Source organism: Gallinula chloropus (assembly GCF_964237585.1).
Source record: "Gallinula chloropus genome assembly, chromosome: 2".
In the NCBI taxonomy this organism is placed as follows: domain Eukaryota; kingdom Metazoa; phylum Chordata; class Aves; order Gruiformes; family Rallidae; genus Gallinula; species Gallinula chloropus.
Genome location: NC_140086.1, coordinates 64,003,771 through 64,026,720, shown reverse-complemented (window position 1 = coordinate 64,026,720; position 22,950 = coordinate 64,003,771). Strand labels below are relative to the sequence as shown.

The 22,950-nt window shown below is 40.6% G+C and overlaps 1 protein-coding gene across 1 annotated transcript in view; it reads left to right on the top strand.

Annotated features, from left to right (window-relative positions):
* Nucleotides 1-2,526: 2,526 nt before the first annotated feature.
* The window catches only part of MBP (myelin basic protein), a gene marked incomplete at its 5' end in the record, with an annotated part of 93,026 nt that continues 72,602 nt past the window's right edge, over nucleotides 2,527-22,950 (top strand). Inside the window, one exon of the mRNA XM_084280301.1 lies at nucleotides 2,527-2,577. Within this exon, the coding sequence (XP_084136427.1) occupies nucleotides 2,527-2,577 (51 nt within the window). The remainder of the gene's footprint in view (nucleotides 2,578-22,950) is intronic.

The following is a 22,950-nucleotide window of genomic DNA, read 5'->3' as shown; positions in this document are numbered from 1 at the left end:
CATGTCAGATTCAAAGAAGGTTACTGAACTTCTATAGTACTTCTGTTTTGCATTGTTTTGTAGCTTCATGACTGTTCTTGTGTCTGTTTATTAGTGCTAAAGCACGTATGAACTCAAGAATGTTCATCCAGTTGTCTGACAATTGCTAGGAAGTGCAAGAAGCTGGTTCTTTACTACAGGCAGAGCTGATTAGTCTGGCAAACTATAGGCTATAAAGGTGACTTAAAAAAAGAAAATAGAAATCTTTTCCCAGCTCAGATTTTTGGAATAGTTGGCTGCAAGTTCCTACGAATATCATACATTGAGTAATCCCATTGAAGTCAGTGACTCAACACGTTGTGTAGAGATTGGCGCAAGTAGAATTTGTGCGGTGTGGTCTCCTCACGGCAGTAAGAACCAAAATCAGTGTTTACGTCTTAGCACTTCAGGATGTACTTGAATCCTGAAATGGAAATGACCTGTGTGCTCTGGTTTTAATCAAGTAAGGCAGACATCTGCTCAGGGCTAAAGTGAAAAATTAGATCTTTTTGTTGCTGTGATTTTGAAATTTACGGGCTTGCGTGTATGTATATTTTTGCTTACTAATCAGATATCTGCAGAGCAGTTTGCACTACATTTCCTTTCCTAATTCATGTCAGATTTTTTTGAAGCCTCTTTTCCCAAAGGATTACTTACAATCTTCTCCATTCAATAGGTAGCTTGAAGAATTCTGTAATTTTTAGGATACCCTTGCTACACAGCTGGTTACATTTGTCAATCCGGCTAAATAGTAGCTTTGTCTCTACATAAGGAATTTATAGCAGGTATTTATAGCTGACTTACCTGGAGTTTAAACATCTGTGTTCATTTGTGCATGAGAAGGATATCACTTCTGGCTATGAAGTGAAATTAAGTAGGGGTTGATCGTGTGGGTGTTGACCATTTGACGCATTCAAAATATAAAGGAAACAGCAGTGCAGATTTACAGGCCTAATCAGCATCTTTACTTTTCAGTTTTTAATTCTGTTCCTGTAGAGAAACATAACACTCAGCCCAGATGTAGGTTTACTCTCAAACCACACTCCTAACCTTTGAAAAGTGTTGTGCATTTCCATTTCTTCAAGCCCCATTTTTTTGTTTTCTTTTCTTTGGTTTTTTTCCCTCTGTGTGTAATTTTTAGCATCATGCTGAAGTAATTAAGCACATGGGAATCGGGAGTGCATTGATCAGCTATTTCAAAAGCTTCTTCATCCGCTTGGTTTTCATTTGGTTGGCATGCAGACCCTCACTGATAGGAAAATTTATTATTGTGTGGAGGGATGAATCAGTCTGTCTAAAAGTTGCAGCAAAATCAGGACAAGATTGGTTTCGATAAAGTACGCATTTCTGTGGCAGAAAGTCAGAAGTAATCAAAACCTCTATCTTTAGAGTCCTTTGGTACACAAATCAGAGCACGTAGTCAGGGTTATATCTGTATTTGCATGCTCTATCAAATGTAACTGGTTAATAGCCTACTGTTTTACTTCATGCATTTTCTATCATAGCAAAGGGTCTGGTGGTCCTTTTCTCCCAAGGTTTTCCATAAGATTATGCTTAATAAAGTAACGTAGCCCTCTGATAGCGAGAGTGGTGTGCTAGGGTTTCTGATGCTAGAGTTTTGCAGTATATATACCTCTGTTTATTGCAGAGGAGCAAAGTGTTGCTGTTAGGATCAGAAATTGCACTTGATTACAGAAAGTTCAGCTTATGATTCTGAGAGGAAAAAGTCCCCTTGTAACTTCTTTTGCCAGTATTTTGACTTCACATGCTACCTTGCACAGCATTCAGACTGACCAAAGGCAGTAGCTTTGTATAAAATCCTATACAAACGTGTTTCTGAGAAGAAATATATAGGGTAACCACAAGCATACTCTAAAAAGCTCAAATTTGAGTGCTGTGGTTTAACCTACATGAGCTCTGTTAAAGCTGAAATACAACAGGATGAGCCAGGAAATACAGAGAGTTGGCATTCCTTCCGTAGGTGCTTGTCATGAAAGTGTGGGCTGTATAGAACATATCCATTCTCACCTCCATGGCAAATTGTTAGCAGTTCAATGTGGTGCTTATTTCAGTAATTCCTACTTATGTAATGGCAAGTGCAAATTTGAAAGAACTTCCTTGATCTTTTATGGCCTTAGTTACAGGTCATTTGATACATATTACATTGTTTAGGTATTTATAATCCTAATTTTGAAAGACAGATACTCTACCTAATTTCTAATTTAGTCTTGGTTTATGTGTAAATTTTGTAATAAACACTATTTTCCTTCTTTGATGTCTTTTGTTTATTTTTTGGTTTGTCTGTTTTTTAAGAAAAAAGAAGATTTTCTGGTATTGCTTAGATTTGGAAACTAGATATATCTTACCTTGGACTGTAAAAATTCTTATTGTCTGAGAACTCTTTGTTTTGAGTTGGTTGAAAAAAAGTTTATATTTCACTACAAATGTATTGGTCTCAAAAATGTTTTGGTTTTATCTTTTCAGAATTTGAAGTTCTGGTGGTCCATCATGGGGAACCATGTAGGAAAACGAGAGCATGGCACTGATAAGTCAGCAAAGGTAAGCATAGAAAATTCAAAAATAAGTATGTTTTGAAATGTGTGTATATATATATATGTGTATTTATATATATGGGATTTTCAGAGCACTTGTCGCTCTAAAATGACAGCCTTTTTTTAAAAAAGGGGTCCTATGAGATGTGGTTAAACCAGGATTTTGCTGTGCTGGATTTAATGAAAGATGTAATGTTTTCCTATGTCAGAGCCATAGCTGATTAAAAAGCTTCTCAGTCACAGTGGAAAGAAATGAAATGAACCTTATGAGAATGTTATTGCAGAACTATTTAGTGAGCTGAATTATGTTCTGTACATTAGCACCTTTGCATTTGGGCAGTCATTGGCTTTATCCATAAGAAAGACACTATGTATAATCATAAAGTAAGAGAATTCTAAAGGAAAAGCTTATCACTTTGAGGAGATACAGCTTTAAAAATCTTCTCTGCAGGGGAAAAAAAAAAAAGATGACAAATGTTCGTTAAAATTTAGTATTTGCTTTCTAAGCCTCTGCTGACACTGTTGTGTATTTTGCACACGATGTGGTGTTCTGTTTGCCTTGTGATAATATCTTGTTTATTTGGTTTTCTACGCGCTGTACCGGAAGAGAATTTATACACATCTTAAAAAAAAAAAAAAAAAGAAGAAAAAAAAAATCTTTCTATATATATAAAAAAGATGCTTCTTGTTGCTAACTTCCTCCACCCATTGCCACCCAAAAATAACAGTTTATAGTCTGAGCCCACACTGTGTAAAGCATTGGACAGATGATATAAACAGATAGTTCTGTGCTTTATCTGGAGGAACGTGGGTATTTTGCATTCATTGCTGTGGCAGATAAGCAAGTATCCCTAAAAAGTATACAAGCTAGAATTCACGCAGGTTTTAGTCTTTTGCCATCTACTTTAGGAAAATATATAAACACACTGGATGGAATAGGGAGGGAACAACAGCAAGAGAGGACAACGGGCAACCTCTGCTTCTGTTTTAAGTTTGTGTCGTACTTTACAAAATGGTTTTGGGGACCAAAGTTTCAGTTTCAGTACAAACGATAGTATGAGCTCCTGCTTGTGGTGTCGTAGTGGCCTCTCTTACAGAATTCCCTGAGAGAAAACCCCGTTGTGCAGATCCACCAAAGTCAAATGGACCTAACAAATATATTTAAGTTAATGTTTTGATCTTTTCAGACCACGGATGTGAGATCCTGCAGGTGTGATTTGGCAAGCATACAGGACTTGATGGGTTGTTGTGCACTGTGTATCCTCTGCTTTGGTCTTTGAGGACAAAATTTGTTTAGAAAAACATGTTGTAACTTTTCTGCCTCTGTGGGATCACCTGTGTTTGATTCACCTGGGCATCAGGGTGTGAGTTTTTGGACACATTGGCCCTCAAAAATGAAATGTTTTTTCAAATTGTAGCAGCCTATGCAATAGGCACAAGTTTATAAGGGTGAGCAAGAGTCAGGTGGCCGTGAGTCTTCAGCTTGATGGGTAAGACAGGTCAACAGGAAGTGGATTGCTGGAATTTTGTTTCATTCCTCCTTTTTCCTAATTAGTTAATAGAGAAGACTTGATTCTGCAGTCAAAATAATATTCATTTACCTAAAGTATTTTTGAAGGGGGGACTTAGTTCTGTAGTAATATCTTCTGTCCCTCGCTTACCCTTCTAGAGTGACAAAACCCCAAAACACTGACACCCTAAACTTTGAAATAGGCAGTGCTATACCAAAATCTCCCTTTGTGCGCATAAGACAGTATTTATGTCATAAGAAATGATAAGGCCACAGATTAAAATCAGGAAATATATGGTTAAGGTGCTACTATGTATTATTCCACATAACTAGTCAATCTCGATTCAGTTCTTACAGGCAGCATTAATGTTCTTCCTGGCAGCAGTAACCATTTCATGCTTTTTTTTTTTTATTTCCCTTGAGCTGAAGTAGGGCTGCTCTGTTGTTGTGGTTGAATATAGCTGTAAATTGGAACTGTTTTCCCACCAGTCTTCTAGCATTGTATAGCAGACAATTACTGAAAGCTTGCAGAGACTACAGTGGAAGTACTGAACTGCCTCTCCTCGCTCTTAGCTATAGAAAAGCAACGCAAGTGGCTAACATCTCATTAAGGGCTTTTCCTAAATTTGTTACTTGTAACTTCAGGCTGCTTACTGGATTTCCTTTTCCAAAAATCTAGTACCAAAGAACAACATTTTGGGCCCCTGCTTTGAACCTGTGATGGCAGATTTAATGCACCAACTCTGTACTGGATCCTTAACTGATAGACTTGTTTTCCAGACAACTGTTTTATGCATACTGACATTAAAGAGAATGTGGCCAAAGAGCAGCAGTCGTAATTCTTGGTTGTCCAATGAATGTCCTGTAATACAGCAATTACTACGTTCTTGGTTTTTGAGTTGACATCTAGCTTTGCTTTACATTCAGTAAATCTGGGTGTTTGAATTACAAATTTAGACACCTGGAAAGCAGTTATTTCATGAAATGTCTAATGTGACACCAAGTTGCTTTCAAATTTGGAAATTTGCAAAAGACAGCAAGATGGCTTTCAGTGCTGTGATGCTTCTTTCAAAATATTGTTCTTCTTTTGATTTATAAATATGCCAAGTTCCACTGATTATTTAGTAAATAACAAGGAGATGCGGTAACATTAATTGAATGTTTTGAAAAACAGTTGGTCTATTTGACCTAAATAACATGGAAAATATTTACAAAACCCTCATGTTTTACTCAGAGTAACAACGTGCTCCATCTCACTTCTGTCAGATTTCTTTCCCATCTATTTAATGGATCTACTTTTTTTTTTCATAGTTTTGTAAGATACATAAATACTATTCTACAAACCCAGCAATTTTTCTTCTTTTTACTTTGGATGATACTAGATTTTGCAGTCTGCTTAATACACTAGTAAATACGAAAGTATTTGCTTTGTATAACTTTGTTCTTAGTGTTTATGCTTGGGTTTAAACTTCCATAAATACATCTAAGAACAGTAACAAAAAGAATGGGCTGTCTGTCATTCATGCCCTGACTTTCTTTAGGTTCTTCGAGCAAATGGTCAAGTGTAGATGACTAAATGTAGATGTAGACAGAGTAGATGACTAAAGTTTTATTGCTCTTTGTTTGGAATTGTAGCTGATATTAATTTGTCATCATTAAGGTACAAAGTGCCATGTGCTCTTATCTAATGACTAAAGATGCCTGTGAGTATTAGCAACAGCACAGTTCTCTGCTACTTTCAGTTTTGATTGTCTCCCTCAGAGAATTCTGCACAAGTATTGCCATCCCAAATTCTTTGAACCATCTTGGTACCTGTCAAAACCTTCATTGATTATTCAGGAACATGGTGTTAGAAGGAAGGCTTTTGGCATTGTCCCAACTATTCCACAGCAGCTACCAAATGCACTGAGTCTGTAGAACCAAGTTTCCACATATGTCAAATCATATAGTACTGTGGAGACCTATAAAGCAAGCTGCAGGCCTGCAATAAAAGATCAAGAGTTCAAAAAAGTTGGGGTTGTTCAACCAGAAGAAGAGAAGGCTCTGGGGAGACCTTACTGCAGTATTCTAATAAAGGGGGCCTGCAAGAAGGCTGGAGAGTGACTGTTTACAAGGGCATGTTGTGATAGGACAAAGGTTAATGAATTTAAACTAAAAGAGGGCAGATTGAGATTAGATACTAGGAAGAAATTCTTCCCTGTGAGGGTGGTGAGGCACTGGCACAGGCTGCCCAGAGAAGCTGTGGCTGCCCCCTCCCTGGCAATGTTCAAGGCCAGGCTGGATGGGGCTTTGGACAACCTGGTCCAGGGGAGGGTGTCCCTGCCCATGGCAGGGGCTTGGGACTAGATGGGCTTTGAGGTCCCTTCCTTTCGATTCTGTTATCAAACCTACTGCCCTTCTATGTTAAGGGATTGCTCAAGAAACTTACACAGGCCTGGAACATGCTACATTATTGCAAATACTGTACCATCTATCTGTTTCATGTCTTGGATCAACTTGGGGTGTGTTGTAAATAAATACCAAGGAACCAAAACCAATAGCTACCTCTAATATTAAAGTCTGAAAAACTTTGGGAGATGTATATTGCGTTCTTACAGGCCAGAACTGAGGTCTGATGTAGTGATGATAAGGCACTCAGTCCATAATTTAGTGTTTTGTTTGAACTAAAAGCTATCTGCTAACAATGACCAAATCGTGCTGTGTTGTAAACATGAAAATTCTTGCCTTTCATTGCCTTATGTAGGTACCTAGATTCTATAAAGTGGTTTGCAGTAGTTGATTTGATAATTTTAATAAGCTGGCTGTTTCTCAGTGTTTAAGAATTCAGCATAATTAACTAAATTTCTTGTAGCAATGAATCAGATGGTTTCTATGCTGCTTCTGAGGAGATTTTATCTCCTTTTATCTTTTTTTTCCCCTGTTGTCTTGATTATGTTCTGAAATGTGCAGCCTGCATAGCCTTATTCCTGATTGCATTAGCGGGAAGTTTTCTGTCTCTCCCTGATGAGAGCTGAAATTCTGAAGATGGCTGGCAAAGAACAATAGTTACTGTATTCTTCACCTTGCAGACACTCAGCCATCTGCTAGCAGAAGGGTTCTCACACTGATTTAATCTGATGCCCTACCTCTCATGGTTTAGACTGCTTGCAGACCTGAGCCGTACGTGTGGTTTTTACCAGGTGTTTCCTCTTGGTATGCATCTTAAAGTATCAAGAAAGAAAAAAAAACAGCAGATGAAGTAATTTTATTTCCTTTATTAATTGCTCTGAAGTGTTATTTTTCTCAGATAAAGTTTCTTTTCTAATGTGTGCCATTTGAGAGATACACAACGTACAGATTATATGGATTTTGAGTCTGGGATATGCTTTTCTGTAAAAAAACACTCACCCCCACCCCCCCCAAAAAAAAACAAAACAAAACTCAATCTAAACAGTTGTGCATTTGATTTTACTATGTTTAAATAAACAGTCTTATTACCATACGTAGTCGGAGTGCAGCCTTTTCACTATTTCCCCTAGCAAAGTTGTATAGCACTCTCTTTATTTGCTAGTACAATTGCTTGTTTTCTCAGTTTTACCTTTTGCTGTAAAGCAATAAAGAGCACAGGGCTATATCTGTGTATTCTTTGCAATTTGATATGTAAGTAAAATACTCCCTCTCAAGTCAGTATCTTTCTGAAGGCAAAGGAAAAAGAGAAAAACTTTAAAACATTGAGAGTGGCAGTGATTTCTGTGAGAGATTTGATAAGCATTTTCACCAGCCACTTTTACAGGTTATGCACTATAGAAATGTTCTAGACCAGCCAGCGTCTGGTTAAGCTCGTGTCTGGTAAAAGGAAGCACTGCTTTTGGAAGTGGCAAATCTCTTCCCAGGGTGTGAAGGGAAGTCCTGGGCAGTCAGGTTAAGCAAGACCAGATCATTGTTTTCTTCAAATTCTACCATCAATCTAGATTTGGCCTTGAAGAAATCCTTTTGTGCTCACTCTGTCCTCCTGTTTAATTTCTTAACTTCCATCCTGTCTAACTGGATTGTTTGTTGGGACAAACACAGTGTCATTCTTGATTAGTAGTGGTGTTTGGAGACCTTGAGTGGAGCCTTAAGGCACTAATGTGCTTCAGCTACTGAGATGATACCACAGCGATACAGAAATGACTGTACCGTTTGAAGCCTCTGAGAATGCCAAGTATGTGGTAACTATGACATCTGTCCTCAAAAATTACCCTTAAGACCATCATTCGGGGGGTTGGAAGCCTGTGTCTCATGTTTAAGCAGGCAGGTAGCTCTGCTATAAAGTTAAAGGGAATGATAAACATGTCTAAATCCAAGTCTTGTGTTCGAACAGTTGACTGTTCATTAAACTCTTTGGGTGCTGAATTGAACAGGGTCAATTGTAGTTATGCTATTTACTCTTACTGGTGTCTAAAATACACTAAGCTCATAGTAATGATGTCTGGAAGACAAACTGCCCCTGAATCAGAGCTGGTACTCTTACTCTTCCCTATTTCCCTTTGTTGTGTGGATGTGAAGGCCACTGATGGTGTAGCGAGGCTTGTGTGCAGAGCAACTGGTGGAAGGGTTCAAGGCAAGGCAGGCGTGCGTGAGGAGCAAGTTCTGCTCAGTGCCACAGCACCTGCTGCTAGCGTTGAAGGAATTGACTTGGGTTCTATAATCTGGGCTCAGGACATCATTAGATCTGCATTGCAGTCAAAAAGTAGGTAAATACATGAGTAAAGGATACATGGAATAAATCAGGAGCATGTTTTCCTGTTGTGTGCACAACTGCTGAATGCTAGTGTTTTTTTGGTTTAGGTCTTGAGCTGGTAGAACTTGCAGGGGTGTAAAAGGAAGAGGCACAGTTGCTGTGGTTTTGGCTGGGGAGGAGGTAGGGTCTTGAGCTTTGTTCTCCCACCCTCAGCCTGCAGAACAGACTAGAAGAGGGAAGTACGCTCTCTATTTTTAAGGTGTTATGCTTCAGGTGCCATGCTGTTGTGGTGTAGTTTTCTATAGTGCCCTTCTTGCTAGCTTTAGAACTAGATAAATGTGCTATCAATTGAGTTAAATGACAGTATCACTTAAATTAATAAGGACTTGGAAGAAGAGGGGTGTGAGGCACTACCCATTCTTTGTGAAATTTCTGTGAACTGTTCTAGTTGCTAGGATGGATTTTCTAATAAGCATCAGCCCCTACTTTAGCCTGAGAACAGGTTGTTCTTGCATTCTGGGGAAAAATAAGGTGAAGCTGTTTGTATCTTTTATCTTGAGGAAGCAATAAGTGACATGGAGATCCTGAAAGCACTTACCTTATTCCCCACTTCACCTTTTTGTGCTTTTACTGCTTTGGTGGTCATAGATCAGCATGAGATGATATGTTGTATCATCTGTTCCAAGAGTGGGTAAGATGGGTCAAAGTTACAAATCAGAATTTCCATCGTCTGCATTTGAGAAGAGCCTAAAAAAACTTCTGCACTAATGTATTACCCCAGAATAAAATTATATCTGTAAAATTGGTTACAGTGAAGTACATTTCCTCTATTAGAGAGATTGCCAAGCTATGGGTACTCAGGGCCAAACAACAGCAGCATCCCAGCATCTAAGACAGGACAGGTAAATCTGTCCTGTAGAACGTATCAAACCTAGCAAATATGCATTTTGAAGTTTGTCCTTATTGTTTTTCCTTAATTCTAGTTCTGTTGCCTCTGATGCACCTGGGCTGTGAAGATGAGTGCTGCAGCAATGTTTTATTTTCATTCTCAGTCTCATGTGCTGTCCTGGTTCTGGCCAGACTTGTATTTCTGGTAGGGTAACTGACTGCGCAGCTTGGTCAGCATAACCAGTTGTGAGACCTGGGTTTACACTACGCAAGGGTACAAAGCCAAAACCCCAGCTCTGCTCAGGTCTGATGCTACTCATGTTGCCATGAGGAGAGAGAAGTTGAGTATTGCTGAGGCGAGTCGAACCTTTTTCTCATTCGGAAATTCACCAAGTGTGAAATGGGCATCAGAAGAAAAAAGATACAAGGCTTTCATCTATATTATAGGAAAATGTAAGACAATTGCTTCCTTTTGCACTTCAGAAGCTGAAGATTAATTTCTTACACAGTTATCTGCACACTGAGAAAATTTACCTTGTCTGCGGCTACAGTTCAAAACCTGATTTTTCCACTTAGAATTAAAGGGTCACAGAATTTTTTCTTTTTTTCCTTAACTTTCTTGTGACTTCTGCTTTAAGGTGACGGAAATACTTCGGTAGTATTTGATGGAGAAAAAGGTTTTTGCAAAAGGAAAAAAAAAAACCCAAAACCGAGTAATACGACTTTATTTTTGATTGCTGAGATAAGGTTCACTCTTAAAAAACCCCTGATCTTTCAGGGCAGCATCCCGTAGATGTGACCATAAAAATTCCCCAAATTCGCATAAAGCTGAAAGCCACAAGATACATACCACTTACCCTGGATAATTAGCAGGACTCCTGAGCATTGGTTATGCTCAAGAAGAAGCAGTAATGGAAATCTTGCATTTTTGTCACGCTGTCAGAGTGTGTAAGTCAGGGTAGTGTAACTGGGCTTAGCTAAAACAGAAAGATGAATGTAGGGAGGCATGAGAGCACTTGGCTTGTTCATGGACCCTGTGCAGCTCAAAAGCCACAGGAAAGACTTAAGAGCCAGAAATCTTACTAAGTCTATCACCCATGAATAAGTTACCCTTGGAAAGTCTAGACTTAAACAAGTCACTATCAAAAAGACAGTTACTATTTTTGGGTCCTCAGTTGTTCCTGTTCTGTGTAAGAGTTTCAGGATTGGATTCACTGTCTGGTAGCGCTGAGGTTTTAAGATGAGTTATGGAAACCCGAATGTACTGGAAATGTCTCAATTAAAAGGCACTATCGAAGATTTACATTGAAATCTGAGTTAATTTTTGTTTAGTTTTGTGGTTGTAACTGTCTAGCACATTTTCCCAGCCTTTCGCTCACACCCCTCTTCCTCTCTTCATCTTCCTTCTACTCCTCCTTACACCCTGCTTCTTTCTGCATGCTTCTTTCTGCCAGCTTCTCAGTCTCCAATGCAGTCTAAATTCAATGCCACGGTTTGATTTTTCTTTTTCTCTTTTTTTTCCCTGAGGCATTAGAAATAACACTTAATTGCTAACAGTGCAGTTGTGTGCTCAGGAACAGTGAAGAGATGGCCACCTAACAGGCAGTCTGATCAGGAAGGAAGGAGAAAAGAGAAAATCTTCACTTCTCTGCAAGCACATGCTCTCTTGGAGAATGGTTTTCTCTTCTAGCCAGCATGCTCACTCTCTCCATGTTACCATGTGACTGGCAGCAACTGTCCCAGCTTACTACCTGTATGTAGTAATCTATGTAGCTTACTACCTATACGTTGCTTTACAAAGCAGTGCAGTAGTGCCATTGCCAATAGTCGAAAGCTGAAAATCAAAACTGTCTCCCGTTATTTTTATGACCAGCTAACATGTGTTTTGTTATAAAGTTGTGTTGGGTTTTTTGCACCTGTACCTTTTACCTGTTAAAGAATTTGATTCATGCAGAGAATGGAATTGCTGTTGAATGCTTTTGGGAAAACATGGCTGAGATTTGTCAATGTCAAGTAGAACTGCAGACAGAAAAAATTAAATCCCATTTTATTTCCTTGTTGCACATATATATACACACACACATATCCATATATAAAAAGTACATTCTGATCTTTACTGTGAACTATGGGCTAATTATTTTCATAATGATGAGCCACAGCTTTCTACTACAGATGAAATTTGCCTTATGGTGCAGAGTGATAAAACCCAAATAATCACTGGGGTTTTGGTTGTGTTGTTTTTCAGTGTCTGAAATTCTAGACAGTCCTGGAGCAGTCTTTTTTTTTTTTTTTGGAGACTAGGCAAATAAAAGGTTGAATTGGTGAATGTGGGACTCTTGAGAATCTCAAGTCAGTGCCTGGAGCGGTTGAGAAGTGTTTATATCTCATTAAATATTTTAAAGAAGTTTCAGTAATTACTACTAATATGCATTTATTTAAAATGTTAAACGTCTTTATTTAAGAAATATGTACTACTACTATAGATTAATATATCTTAATATTCTAGGAAAGGCTTCAAACTCACAGTAGGTGAGAGCTGCTGCATAAAGCCACAGCTGTTGTTTTGTCTTTGGTGTGCTGTTACACAGAAAACTCAACAGGTTTAGGGTGATCGATGCTACTTCTGGAGCTTGGTCACATGAGATTCTAGGTCATAAACTGTACATAAGGAAGACTAAAACTTGGGGGTTTTTTCCACTGAAAGAAATAACTGGCCCTAGTGTTGCAGCATACTTGCTGATAGAAAGAGATCCTCTCCTCCGGTGTGGTGCTGATCTTCAGTTTCTTTGAGGGTCAAATCAGTATCCAAAGAAAGTATATTTTATCTGAGATTAATCTGAACCACTGTAATCCATTATATTCAGATTGACTTAAATGAAACCTGTTGATTTGTAGGTGCTGCAAACATGGACCTGCAACATCTAGCCTTAGGATTCTTGCCAATTCATTTATCTGATAAATTTATTTTAATGCCATTTTTTTTTCTATAATTCAAGAAAAAGTTCTTAAGAGGAGGTTTTTCTTTATGGTTGTTTTTCAGCTAATTTGTTGCCTTGTAAGTAAAGCTATTGTGAAGTAGAAAAAATAGGTGAAATACCTATTTAAAATTAAGCTTTGACACTTTTTCTTCTTGCTTTACCCTCAGTGCTTTCTGTTCTCCTTTCCTTCAATTCCATTGGGAGGAGAGGGAACACAACTCCATTCTGGAATTTGTCTGATGTACCTCTTCTGCCTGTTGCAACTTTTTTCCGTTCCTCTGGCCCCTTGTCAGTTTATTAATCTGTTATCATTCTGACATGGTCTAGTGTTGGACCTAGAAGGGATGGGCGGATAGTTGGTCTTGATGATCTTGAAGGTCTCTTCCAACCAAAACCATTCTATGATTCTATTCTGATATGCTCTATAGGCCCTATAACAATTGATAAAACCATCCAAAAGTTATAGAGTTTGGGAAAAAGGAGGTCAGAAGGTTCCTGTCGGTAGATGCATTCAGGTAGAGAGCCCTGGGTTCTCATACCCTCTCAGTGGACTGTCTAGGTGTCCTGGCCACTGACCTGTAACTCAAAGTACACGAACAGCCAGGGGAACGAGTGCTATGTCTGCCTTGGAAAGAGGGTGCCGTGATCGCTCGGGCATCACATTCTACTCTGAGATTTTGCAGAGAGTTTGTAGTGGGATAGCAGCATGCAGTTAATGCTGAAGTAACACTGTAGCACAGCTGTGAGCTGCCTGATTATGGCAGAACAAAAGATTTGTGGTGTTTTGGAAGCTTAGGGGCCTTGACACATAGGCTTTGTATCAGCTCAGTTGTGTGTCTCTGATAGCTTCTGATTCAGCTTCCTGGTGCTACATATAACGGATGGGAGGCCCCCTGAACATGTCTTCCATGGAGCCCACAAAGGAGATGGCTCCACCAGGAGCAGGGGAGGCCAGGCTCCGATCCCAGCTGCTGAGCACTGGTCTCAGCCGTCGACAAGTTTATCTGTTTTTCGCCTGGATTATCTTGCTTTAACCAATTAGGTGACGAACTGTGGGCTGGCAGAGCAGGTGCAGAGCTGCTTTCTTCCATGCAGTGAAGCCAGATGGCCAGTTAATTGTCCCATCACTGAGTAAGACTTGGCCAAGTCTCCTCCTGCTCAGTTCTCAATTCTACTGCTGTGTTGCCAAATTGGGTCTTGTGGCTTTAAGAAAATGAGGACTTCAGGGACATCTCTGAGTATCTGGACTTAGTTATGATTTAGAATGGTTAGTTTCAACCCCCCAAAATGGTTCCTAGCTGGTTTCTGTTTTCTTAAAAGAAAAAATTGCCTGATATGTTACAGGGTGAAAACTTCATGGTCTGAATTAGGAAATCTTGCCTGTTACAGTGTTGTTAACATTGATGTACGGTTGTGGCAGAGAAAAAGCTTTTAAGCAGGAACACATCTTTTGAAGGATAGACTCTAGGATTTTGTAAGGAGAACTTGTGTCTGTTACATTATCTATTTCAGGACAAGTTGTAGAGAGAGTATTTTGGTTTGCTAGAATTTCCATAATCCTTTCTTAGGATAATCAGTTGGTAGGAAGAAATGAGAAATGATTATTTGAATGCTGTGCTTGGGAAGATGTGCTAGACTGTAAGGGTTTGTAAACTTGCTAATAGAGTTGCAAATTAAATGGTTTTGCTAATCTATATGCATACGCCTTGTGACTCAGTGTAATAAATGCAACTGTATTTTACATGTTGTTGTGGTTTAGCCTCAGCTGGCAGCTGAGCACCACACAGCCCCTCTCTCCAGGGGAAAAAGAAATAGAAAGGGGGGGGGGGGGGGGGGCGGAAGGGAAGACAAAAGCAAACCACATGGGTTGAGATAAGGACAGTTTACTGGGACAGCAAAGGGAAGGAGAAAGAACAATAATAGGATTTTATAGCAAAATATACAAAACTGGTGATGCACAAATGCAGTTTTGCACTGAACTGCACAACTCAGACCACACAGCTCAAAGCTGTCCCAAAGCCATCCTATCCACAAACTGAGCATCCTGGAGGTGTGTTCCTCCCCCAACAACCCCCCTTTATGCTGAGTGTGACATCATGGTATGGAATATCCCTTTGGTCAGTCTGGGTCAGCTGCCCTGGCTGTGTCCCCTCCCAGCTTCTTGGGTGCCCCCCTCCTTCTCTTTAGCAGGGCAGTATAAGAGGCTGAAAAGCCCTTGACTGCTTGGCCACAACTAAAACCTCAGGGTGCTACCAACATGGTTCTCATCCTAAATCCCAAACACAGCACTGCACCAGCTACTACAAGGAAAATTAACTCTATTCTAGCTGATCCCAGGACACATGTATATACGTATGAATGTATTTCTTTGTGAAATGCAATATATGTACTTCAATCAGTTGCTTTTGTGTCAAGACAATCCTCTTTGGTGCTCAAGGGAAAGGGTGGGACAAAGCAGAGTAATGATAATATATGCCCTTTGCAATGGTAGGGAACGGAGTTTAAAATATGCCTGGGTATTTCCAGTAGGCCGCCTATTTTGTTCAACGCTGAAAAGACAGCCTCTTGCTCTATGGTGATTCTGAAGTCCCATGTTGATAGTTATCCCTGCGGCTTGAACAGGCTGCCTGTCAATTCCCAAGTAGCCTGTATATGGGAAGGATCAAATATGTATGTTAATACAATACAGATATTTAAGGTTTTGTATTTAGAGTTAAGGAATTCTAATCTACTGGTTGGGACTTTTGTGGGGTTCTTTTTTTTCCTCCTGCACCTGTCATTCTCCACATGTTATTCTCCAGCCCTGGCTCTGTTTTGCACAGCTAATGTTTTAGTCGTGTTTTGACTATGGATCTGACAGTACCAATTCTACCTAGATATTACGCAGCCAGTGGTTTATACAACCTATGGGGGAGAGGTGAAGCCCTTTGCCTGGTCTGTTGTGCTTACAGCTGAAGTCTGCACTGCACAGTGTATGAATATTAATACCAGAAAGTCAGGCTGAGGTCTAACTTCTTTGAAGTTGTACCACCTCCTTTTTTTTATGGTGAAATACCAGCAAGGGAATGACAGTGGAAATGCCTCTTTGTTTGTGCACAAGTCTTCTCCAGTTAAATTCTCTGCCTGGAGAAGCAGCTGAATATGGCTAGTGCAAGTTTGATTCACAGATTTACAGTGCAATGCATGACTCCTTTGATTCCTGCTTGTCTACAGAATTGAGGTATGGATTTTAGCCTTCACAACACATATGTGGTAATGTAAAATTCTATTTATGTGCCGAGGGTTACTAAGTAACAGTTGCTGAGGGAAATGCAGTCTTCAACTGCATGACGTCTGTGCACTTAAAATTGCCAGCCAAGTAGTGCATTAACATAGATTTTGAACATTAATGTAATGGCATTTGCTGCAGGCTACGTGTGAGCAAAGCCTTGGGAAAAGCAGCAGCAGTGAGGTTTGAAGAGTCGGAGTCTCTCTGCTGCCTGGTCTTGTGGACAGCAGATGAAAACCAGTTTTCTCCTTCTACCTAATCCTCTCCGTAACACACCATAATTATGGACACTAATATATTTATGTATATCTATATTTATATCTACTTATTGATTTAAAGGTTACCACATGTAATCAGTATGTTTTGCATTGTGGTTTGACCCTGGCTGGACACCAGACACCTACCAAAGCTGCTCTATCCCTCTTCTCCTCAGCTGTACAGTGGAGAGATATATAATAAAAGGCTTGTGGGTTGAGATAAAGACAGGGAGAGATCGCTCAGCAACTTCTGGCACAGGTAAAACAGACTTAAGTTTGGGAAAATTAAATCAATTTATTACCAATCAAATCAGAGTAGGATAAGGAGAAATAAACCCAAATCTTAAAACTCCTCCTACCACTCCTCCCTTCTTCTGGACTTAACTTCACCTCTGATTTTCTCTACCTCCTGTCCCCGAGCAGCACAGGGGGACAAGGAATAGGGGTTGCAATCAGTTCTTCACACATTGTCTCTGCTACGCTGTCCTCTCAGGGGGAGGAGTCCTTACACTCTTCCCCTGCTCCAGTGTAGGGTCCCTTCTGTGGGAGGCAGTCCTTCATGAACTTCTCCAATGTGAGTCCTTTCACATGGTCTGCAGTTCTTCATGAACTGCTTCAGTGTGGGTCCCTTACACAGGGTGCAGTCCTTCAGGACCAGACTGCTCCAACACAGGTCCCCCATGGGGTCACAAGTACCCCTAGCAAACTGGCTCTGGTGTGAGCTTCCTTCTCTGTGGGTCCACAGGTCATGCCAGTAGCTTACTCCAGCACAGGCTTCCCATGGGGTCACAGCCTCCTTTGGGCATCCACCTGTTCAGACATGGAATCCATATGGAAAACCTCCATAGGTTGCAGGTGAATATTTGCTCCACCATCATCCTCCATGGGCTGCAGAGGTTCAACCTGCTTCACCATGGTCTTCTCCATGGGCTGCTGGGGAATCTCTGCTTCAGCACTTGGAGTGCCTCCTGCCCACCCTTCTTCACTGACTTTTATGTCTATAGGGCTGTTTCTCTCACATCTTCACTCCACTCTCCAGCTGCAGTGGCACAGTTCTGTTTTCAATCCCTTCTTTAATATGTTATTCCAGATGTTCTGCTACTGTTGCTAATGGGCTCGGTCTTGGCCAGCAGCAGGTCCATCTTGGAGCCAGCTGGCATTGGCACTATTGGACATAGGGGAAGCTTCTAGTGGCTTCTCACAGAAGCCACCCCTGTAGCCCTCCCCCAGGGAGAGGAAGGTTGAATGGCAAACAAACAAAAAGCCAGTTATGACTCAGGGAGAGTTCTGGTGTTGCTAATACAAGGAGAAGTTTGCCTTGAGCTGTGTCTCCTCTAGTAACGGTGTTTACCTCTAGTTTTGCACAGAGGTTATCAGATGATTTGAGGGTTTTCCAAGGATTTATTTTCAAGGAATGTTACTTTGGAAAGATCATGTGTCTAGCCTTGATGGAGCTTATATAGCTTACAGTATGACCTTTTTATGCTGATGAAAATGGGCTGTTGAACTGTCATGAAGTCCTACAGCGTTTAACTCATTTCTCTCTTACAAGGCTACTTTTTATCTGCAAATGCTTGGAAGATGGGCAATTACATCATTGTGTCAGGGTACATTAAAAGGTGCAAAAATAAACTTTGATAAGTAACTATTGCCACAGTCCCTTTATAAAAGTGGCATAAATATCTATCAGGCATATTTAGCTGTCAGTTTCTTGGATTTTTGTAGTGTTGTTTTAGCTGAATCCAGGGATGTTCACAGATTCACAGATTTGTTGGGGTTGGAAGGGACCTCCAAAAATCGAGTCCAACCTCCACTGAGTTAACTGCATGTGGATATTATGATAACTTGTCAACCTTGCAAAATTCACTTCATCTATTCATTCCTGACAATTAATTTTTAAAATTTATTTTTCTTTCTTGCTATGGATGATTTACAGAAAAGAAGAGGAGGGAAAGCTGACCCCCAACAAACCAAAACTAAACCTTTATCACTGTGCAGTTGTTTGTTTTGTTTTGTTCCAGTATCATAAAGTCTCCTGACTTTTTTGATGAGGTATAGTTCCAAAGTACTGTCTGACTGCATTTTTTTTGCCTGTGCTTGAGACACTGTAGTATCAGAGCTTTTTTTGTACTCTCTCATACTGTCCCCCGTTTTCAATTTGAGGCCAAGAACCTTTCCCCCTGGGGAGAAATCAGCTCTGAGTTTGCATTGCTCAGTCAGGCTCCTGTTTTTCTGTAACTCTCTGGGACCAGCTGTGATGTTCAAGTGGTTTTAAACTGATGTATTAGCCACAGCTTTTCCCTCAGGAGGCTGTCATCTCTGGTGATAGTATTGACTTGGAGCAAGGTATCTTTAAATTCTGTAGAAACAGCAAAGCAGAACAAGAGGAGAAAATTTGTCAGCAGAACTCTTAAGTGCATATTTGTTCTTCCAACCCCCTTCTTGCTGCTGCACAGGGACTCAGGCATGTTTTCTCACAGAAGTCTAAGTTTGGGGCAACTGGGGTTAAACCTTTTTGCTAATAGCTCCTGCTTTTACTGTTACTTCAGGATCTGTTCATCTGTTTCAAACATCCATAATACAATAATTTGCAATCATTTTACTGAAGTGGATTTTAAAAAATGAAAAAAGGACCATGACCTCATTGAACTTCATGCAGTTCACATGGGGCCACCTCTCAAGCCTGTCAGGATGCCCTTTGGATGGCATTCCTTCTCTCCAGTGTGTCAACTGCACCACAGAGCCTGGTGGTGTCAGCAAACTTGCTGAGGCTGTGCTCAATTCCACTGTCTATGTCACCAACAAAGATGTTAACAGCACTGGTCCCAGTACCAAACCCTGAGGAATGCTACTTGTCTCCACTTGGACATTGAGCTGTTGGCCACATTTCTTTGAGTGTAACCATCCAGCCAGTTCCTTATCCATGGAGTGGTACATCCATCCAAACCATGTCTCTACAATTCCGAGACAAAGATGTCATGCACTGCAGTGTCAGATGCTTTGCATGTTCAAAGTAGGTGACATCATTGGTTCTTCACTTACCCACCAATGCTGTAATCCTGCTGTAGAAGGCCATCAGATCTATCAGGCACAATTTGCCCTTAGTGAAGCCGTGTAGGCTGTCACCAGTCACCTCCTCCTTTTCCATGTGCCTGAGCGCAGTTTCCAGGAGGATCTGTTCTGTGATCTTGCCAGGCACAGAGGTGAGACTTGACCAGCCTGCAGTTCCCTGGGACATCTGTTTTTTCCTTTTTGAAAATGAGAGTTACGTTTCCCCTTTTCCAAGCAGTGGAAACTTTACCAGACTGCCACAACTTCTCAGATATGACAGGTAGCGGCCTAGCTACCTCATCCTCCAGTTCCCTGGAACTTCCAGATATATCTCATCAGATCTCCTGAACTTGTGTGCCTTCGGGTTCCTTATAGATATTCTTGAACCTGCTCACCTCCCACAGTGGGCAGTTCTTCATTCTTCTAGTCCTCGTCTTCGCCTTCTGTGACGTGGGCAGTGTGGCTAGTGGACTTGTTCTATGACATCATGCCTTCTCCCTCCTCCACAGAACTAGTCATTTCATTACAGGAAGCTATCACATTGGTCAGATACCATTTGCCCTTAGTAAATCCAAGAAAGCTCTTCCCACACACCCTCTATCCATGGAGAGCAATTACTATTAGAACTGTTACATCATCTGCCTTTAATAAAAAGATGAAAACAGCTTAGTGTTTGAAGTGCTGTGTATTAAGTATGGCTCTTGCCTTCCCAATGCATTAGCACCCCTTTACTGTTGATGCAGAGGTTTCTGTTGAGCACAAAATGTACCCTACTTTTGACAATCTTTTATTCTTCAATAAAGTACTGCACTTCGGGATAATTGACAAAAATACTGGAGGTGAGGCCTTTTTCTTTCAAGACAAATTGACATAAAGGAGAGAAGAGGCATTAAGTGCACTTTCCAGTTCAATGATGATCCTTGCTTGCTTGAAACCTTGCTAAAAAGATGGACACTGGTCACAGCTTCACAAAGACTTGAAAAGTTGATACTAGCTTGCAGATGTTAACTCTCAACAGTGTGGAGTTAGTGTTGAGTGGTGGGAGAAGAAAGACAATGCTGGCTGGCTAAGTTGAGGCTTTCTTTTAATTAAACAGCTAAAAATGAGCAAAGATCTGAAAATTAGGCACTGAATGAGAAAGAGGAAGATGAAAAGAAGACCAAGTGCTCCTGCCTGGAGTTTGAGACAGACCCGCATAGTGAATAGAAACGCTTGCTGGTCATGCTCTGTTCTCCCCCACAGAGCCTAGGCCTTGCACCAGTGATGACTGTGAGTGATGCAGAAGTAGCACCTACTTAAATCACTTTTTTTTTAACACATAACCCTTGGATGATACAGCTATGTCTTTGTTCCTGCCTGTCCCCACTGGGATACTTTTCTTCTGCTGAAGGTATGCAGGGTTTTTACTAGAAAAACTTCAATGAATCAAACTCTGGCAAACCAAATAAGCTTTTCACAAGTCAGTTTCTGTTTGTTTTTTGGCTCACTGAGTGCTAAGGTGGCTGCTGACAGGTGTGGTTGTATTTCTGGTATTACCTTTCCTCTCATCTGTACATGCACATGAGTCTCTCACTGTCATCACCTCTGACATTTCTTTGCATTGGTAGTAGAGAATATGGATGTTTATTTTTACAGTCAGTTGGAAATTCCTAGTGTGTGGTCTTTCTCAGGGTTTTTTTGTTTGACTTTATATATTTGGAAAATGGTAACTACAACTGTTTAAAACAATACTGTTTCTGCAAACTGTTCCATTTTCAAAACCAACAGTAATAAGTTATAAAGTGCTCCTGAAGAACAGGATTTATGTATAGTGCAGGTGGCATCTTTTTCAGTGATCAGGTTATCTGCTCATGTTATTTGAAAGCTATGAGCACAGTCTTATGAAGCTTTTATATTATGGCACATATATTCTTATAGTGGTATCTGAAGATGCTTTTCATAAAGGTTTTCTGATTGCAGTCTCTTTTTTGGTGTGCGTAAATGGAAGCAATTAGCCTTACAGGAAACCCTCCCCTATTTTCAGGTGAGTAATAGTGTGTATTTCCTGATGAATCAGGTGTCACCTGGGACTGAAGAAGCACTAAGTGTGAGATCTGAGTCACTTCCTCAGGCTCTCAAGGTTAGTCTTACCATCAGCTCATGGTGGTAAGCAGCAGTAGTTAATGTCAGGTGACTATTTCTGAAAGTTAGGAATGTGTGAAATTCTTGGGCTAAAGGCGGGGACGTGGGGGGAAAAGTCACATTTTGTCTGTACTTGTTGCATGTCAAATTGCCAAGATATGTTGGAAACGAGCCACGTCACTTCATCGAAGTTTGTGTTAACACTAATAACGCTGTATAAGTATTCACATCTGTATATTACACTCTGGGCTGCTTTAGCGTGTGAGTGTGCTCCAGAGGAGCACACCAGCATCTGAAGGTGGCACTGGGACAGATGTAACAAACCACTTGGCCTGGCAGCCAGAGTTCGCTGAGGTCAGGCTCACAGAATCACAAGGTTGGAAAAGACCTTAAAGATCATTGAGTCCAATCGTTCCTGTCCTATGCTAAACCATATCCCTAAGTACCTCACCTACCCTTTTTTTAAGCACATCCAGGGATGGTGACTCAACCACCTCCATGGGCAGCCTGTTCCAGGCCCTCACAACTCTTTCAGTGAAGAACTTTTTCCTAACATCTATTCTGACCCTGCCCTGGTGCAGCTTTGTGCCATTTCCTGTCACCTGGCTGAAGAGACCATCGCCCACCTCTCTACAACCTCCTTCAGGTAGTTGTAGGCAGTGATAAGGTCTCCCCTCAGCCTCCTATTCTCAGGCTAAACATCCCCAGCTCCCTCAGCCGCTCCTCATATGTCTCGGACCAATAGCCCTTACAGTGTCTAGAAGCCCCAGTGAGATCAAGGTGCTCTGATCAGCTTTTACATAGGCACTTATTAAGGTACATATATCTCACAGATGCCTTAACTTTCTGATGTTATTGCTGCTGAATGAAAAGATGTGTCGTGCTCTTTTCCTCGTGGCTTTGTGTTTTAGAGGACCTTCATATACCACCAACTGTGGGACAACTAATGGAATCACCATTGCCATTCATTAGCACAGCCAGCTCTTCAGGGTTTGGGGGCTTTTTGTAGTTGTCGTTTTCCCCCCTCGCAGTGTTCAGAACAATTTGAATTCCAATTTAGACATTTTAAACACGGACTGAAAATATCCAATTAAAATGTCATCTCTCTGGGCATGTTTGGGTAAACAGTTGTTGTTGGGGGTTGTTGTTTGTTGTTTTTTTTTTCCCAAATGTTTTCCCTCTGAGATTTTGCTGTTGAACCCGCAGGTTCATATTTCATCTTGCTAGCTTTGTACGTGTGTTAAAATGGTCCATTTCTCTTCTGATTATACTGGTGCAATTGTAACTTTGTGTTGTAGTTTTTGAGAGAGTGCCTCTGTATTGGCTTAAAGCGTGGAGGAAAAGCACTGTTCCTTTCTTTTGCTTTTAGAAAACAGTAACAGAGTAAGGAGTAAAAATATGGGAAGGAGGTATCTGTGTTTAAGCAAATTGTCGACATAATGTCACTTCCACAGAGGTAGCTGACAAATTTTGCTTTGAAGGCAAAAGAACAAAGAAAAAAAGAAGAAATATTTGCAGAAACAATAGAGCAGGGTTTCATGATGACTTCAGTAGAGTCTTTCACTTGAGAGTCTCTGGAGTTGCAGTTCTCATCACTAGCAGCAT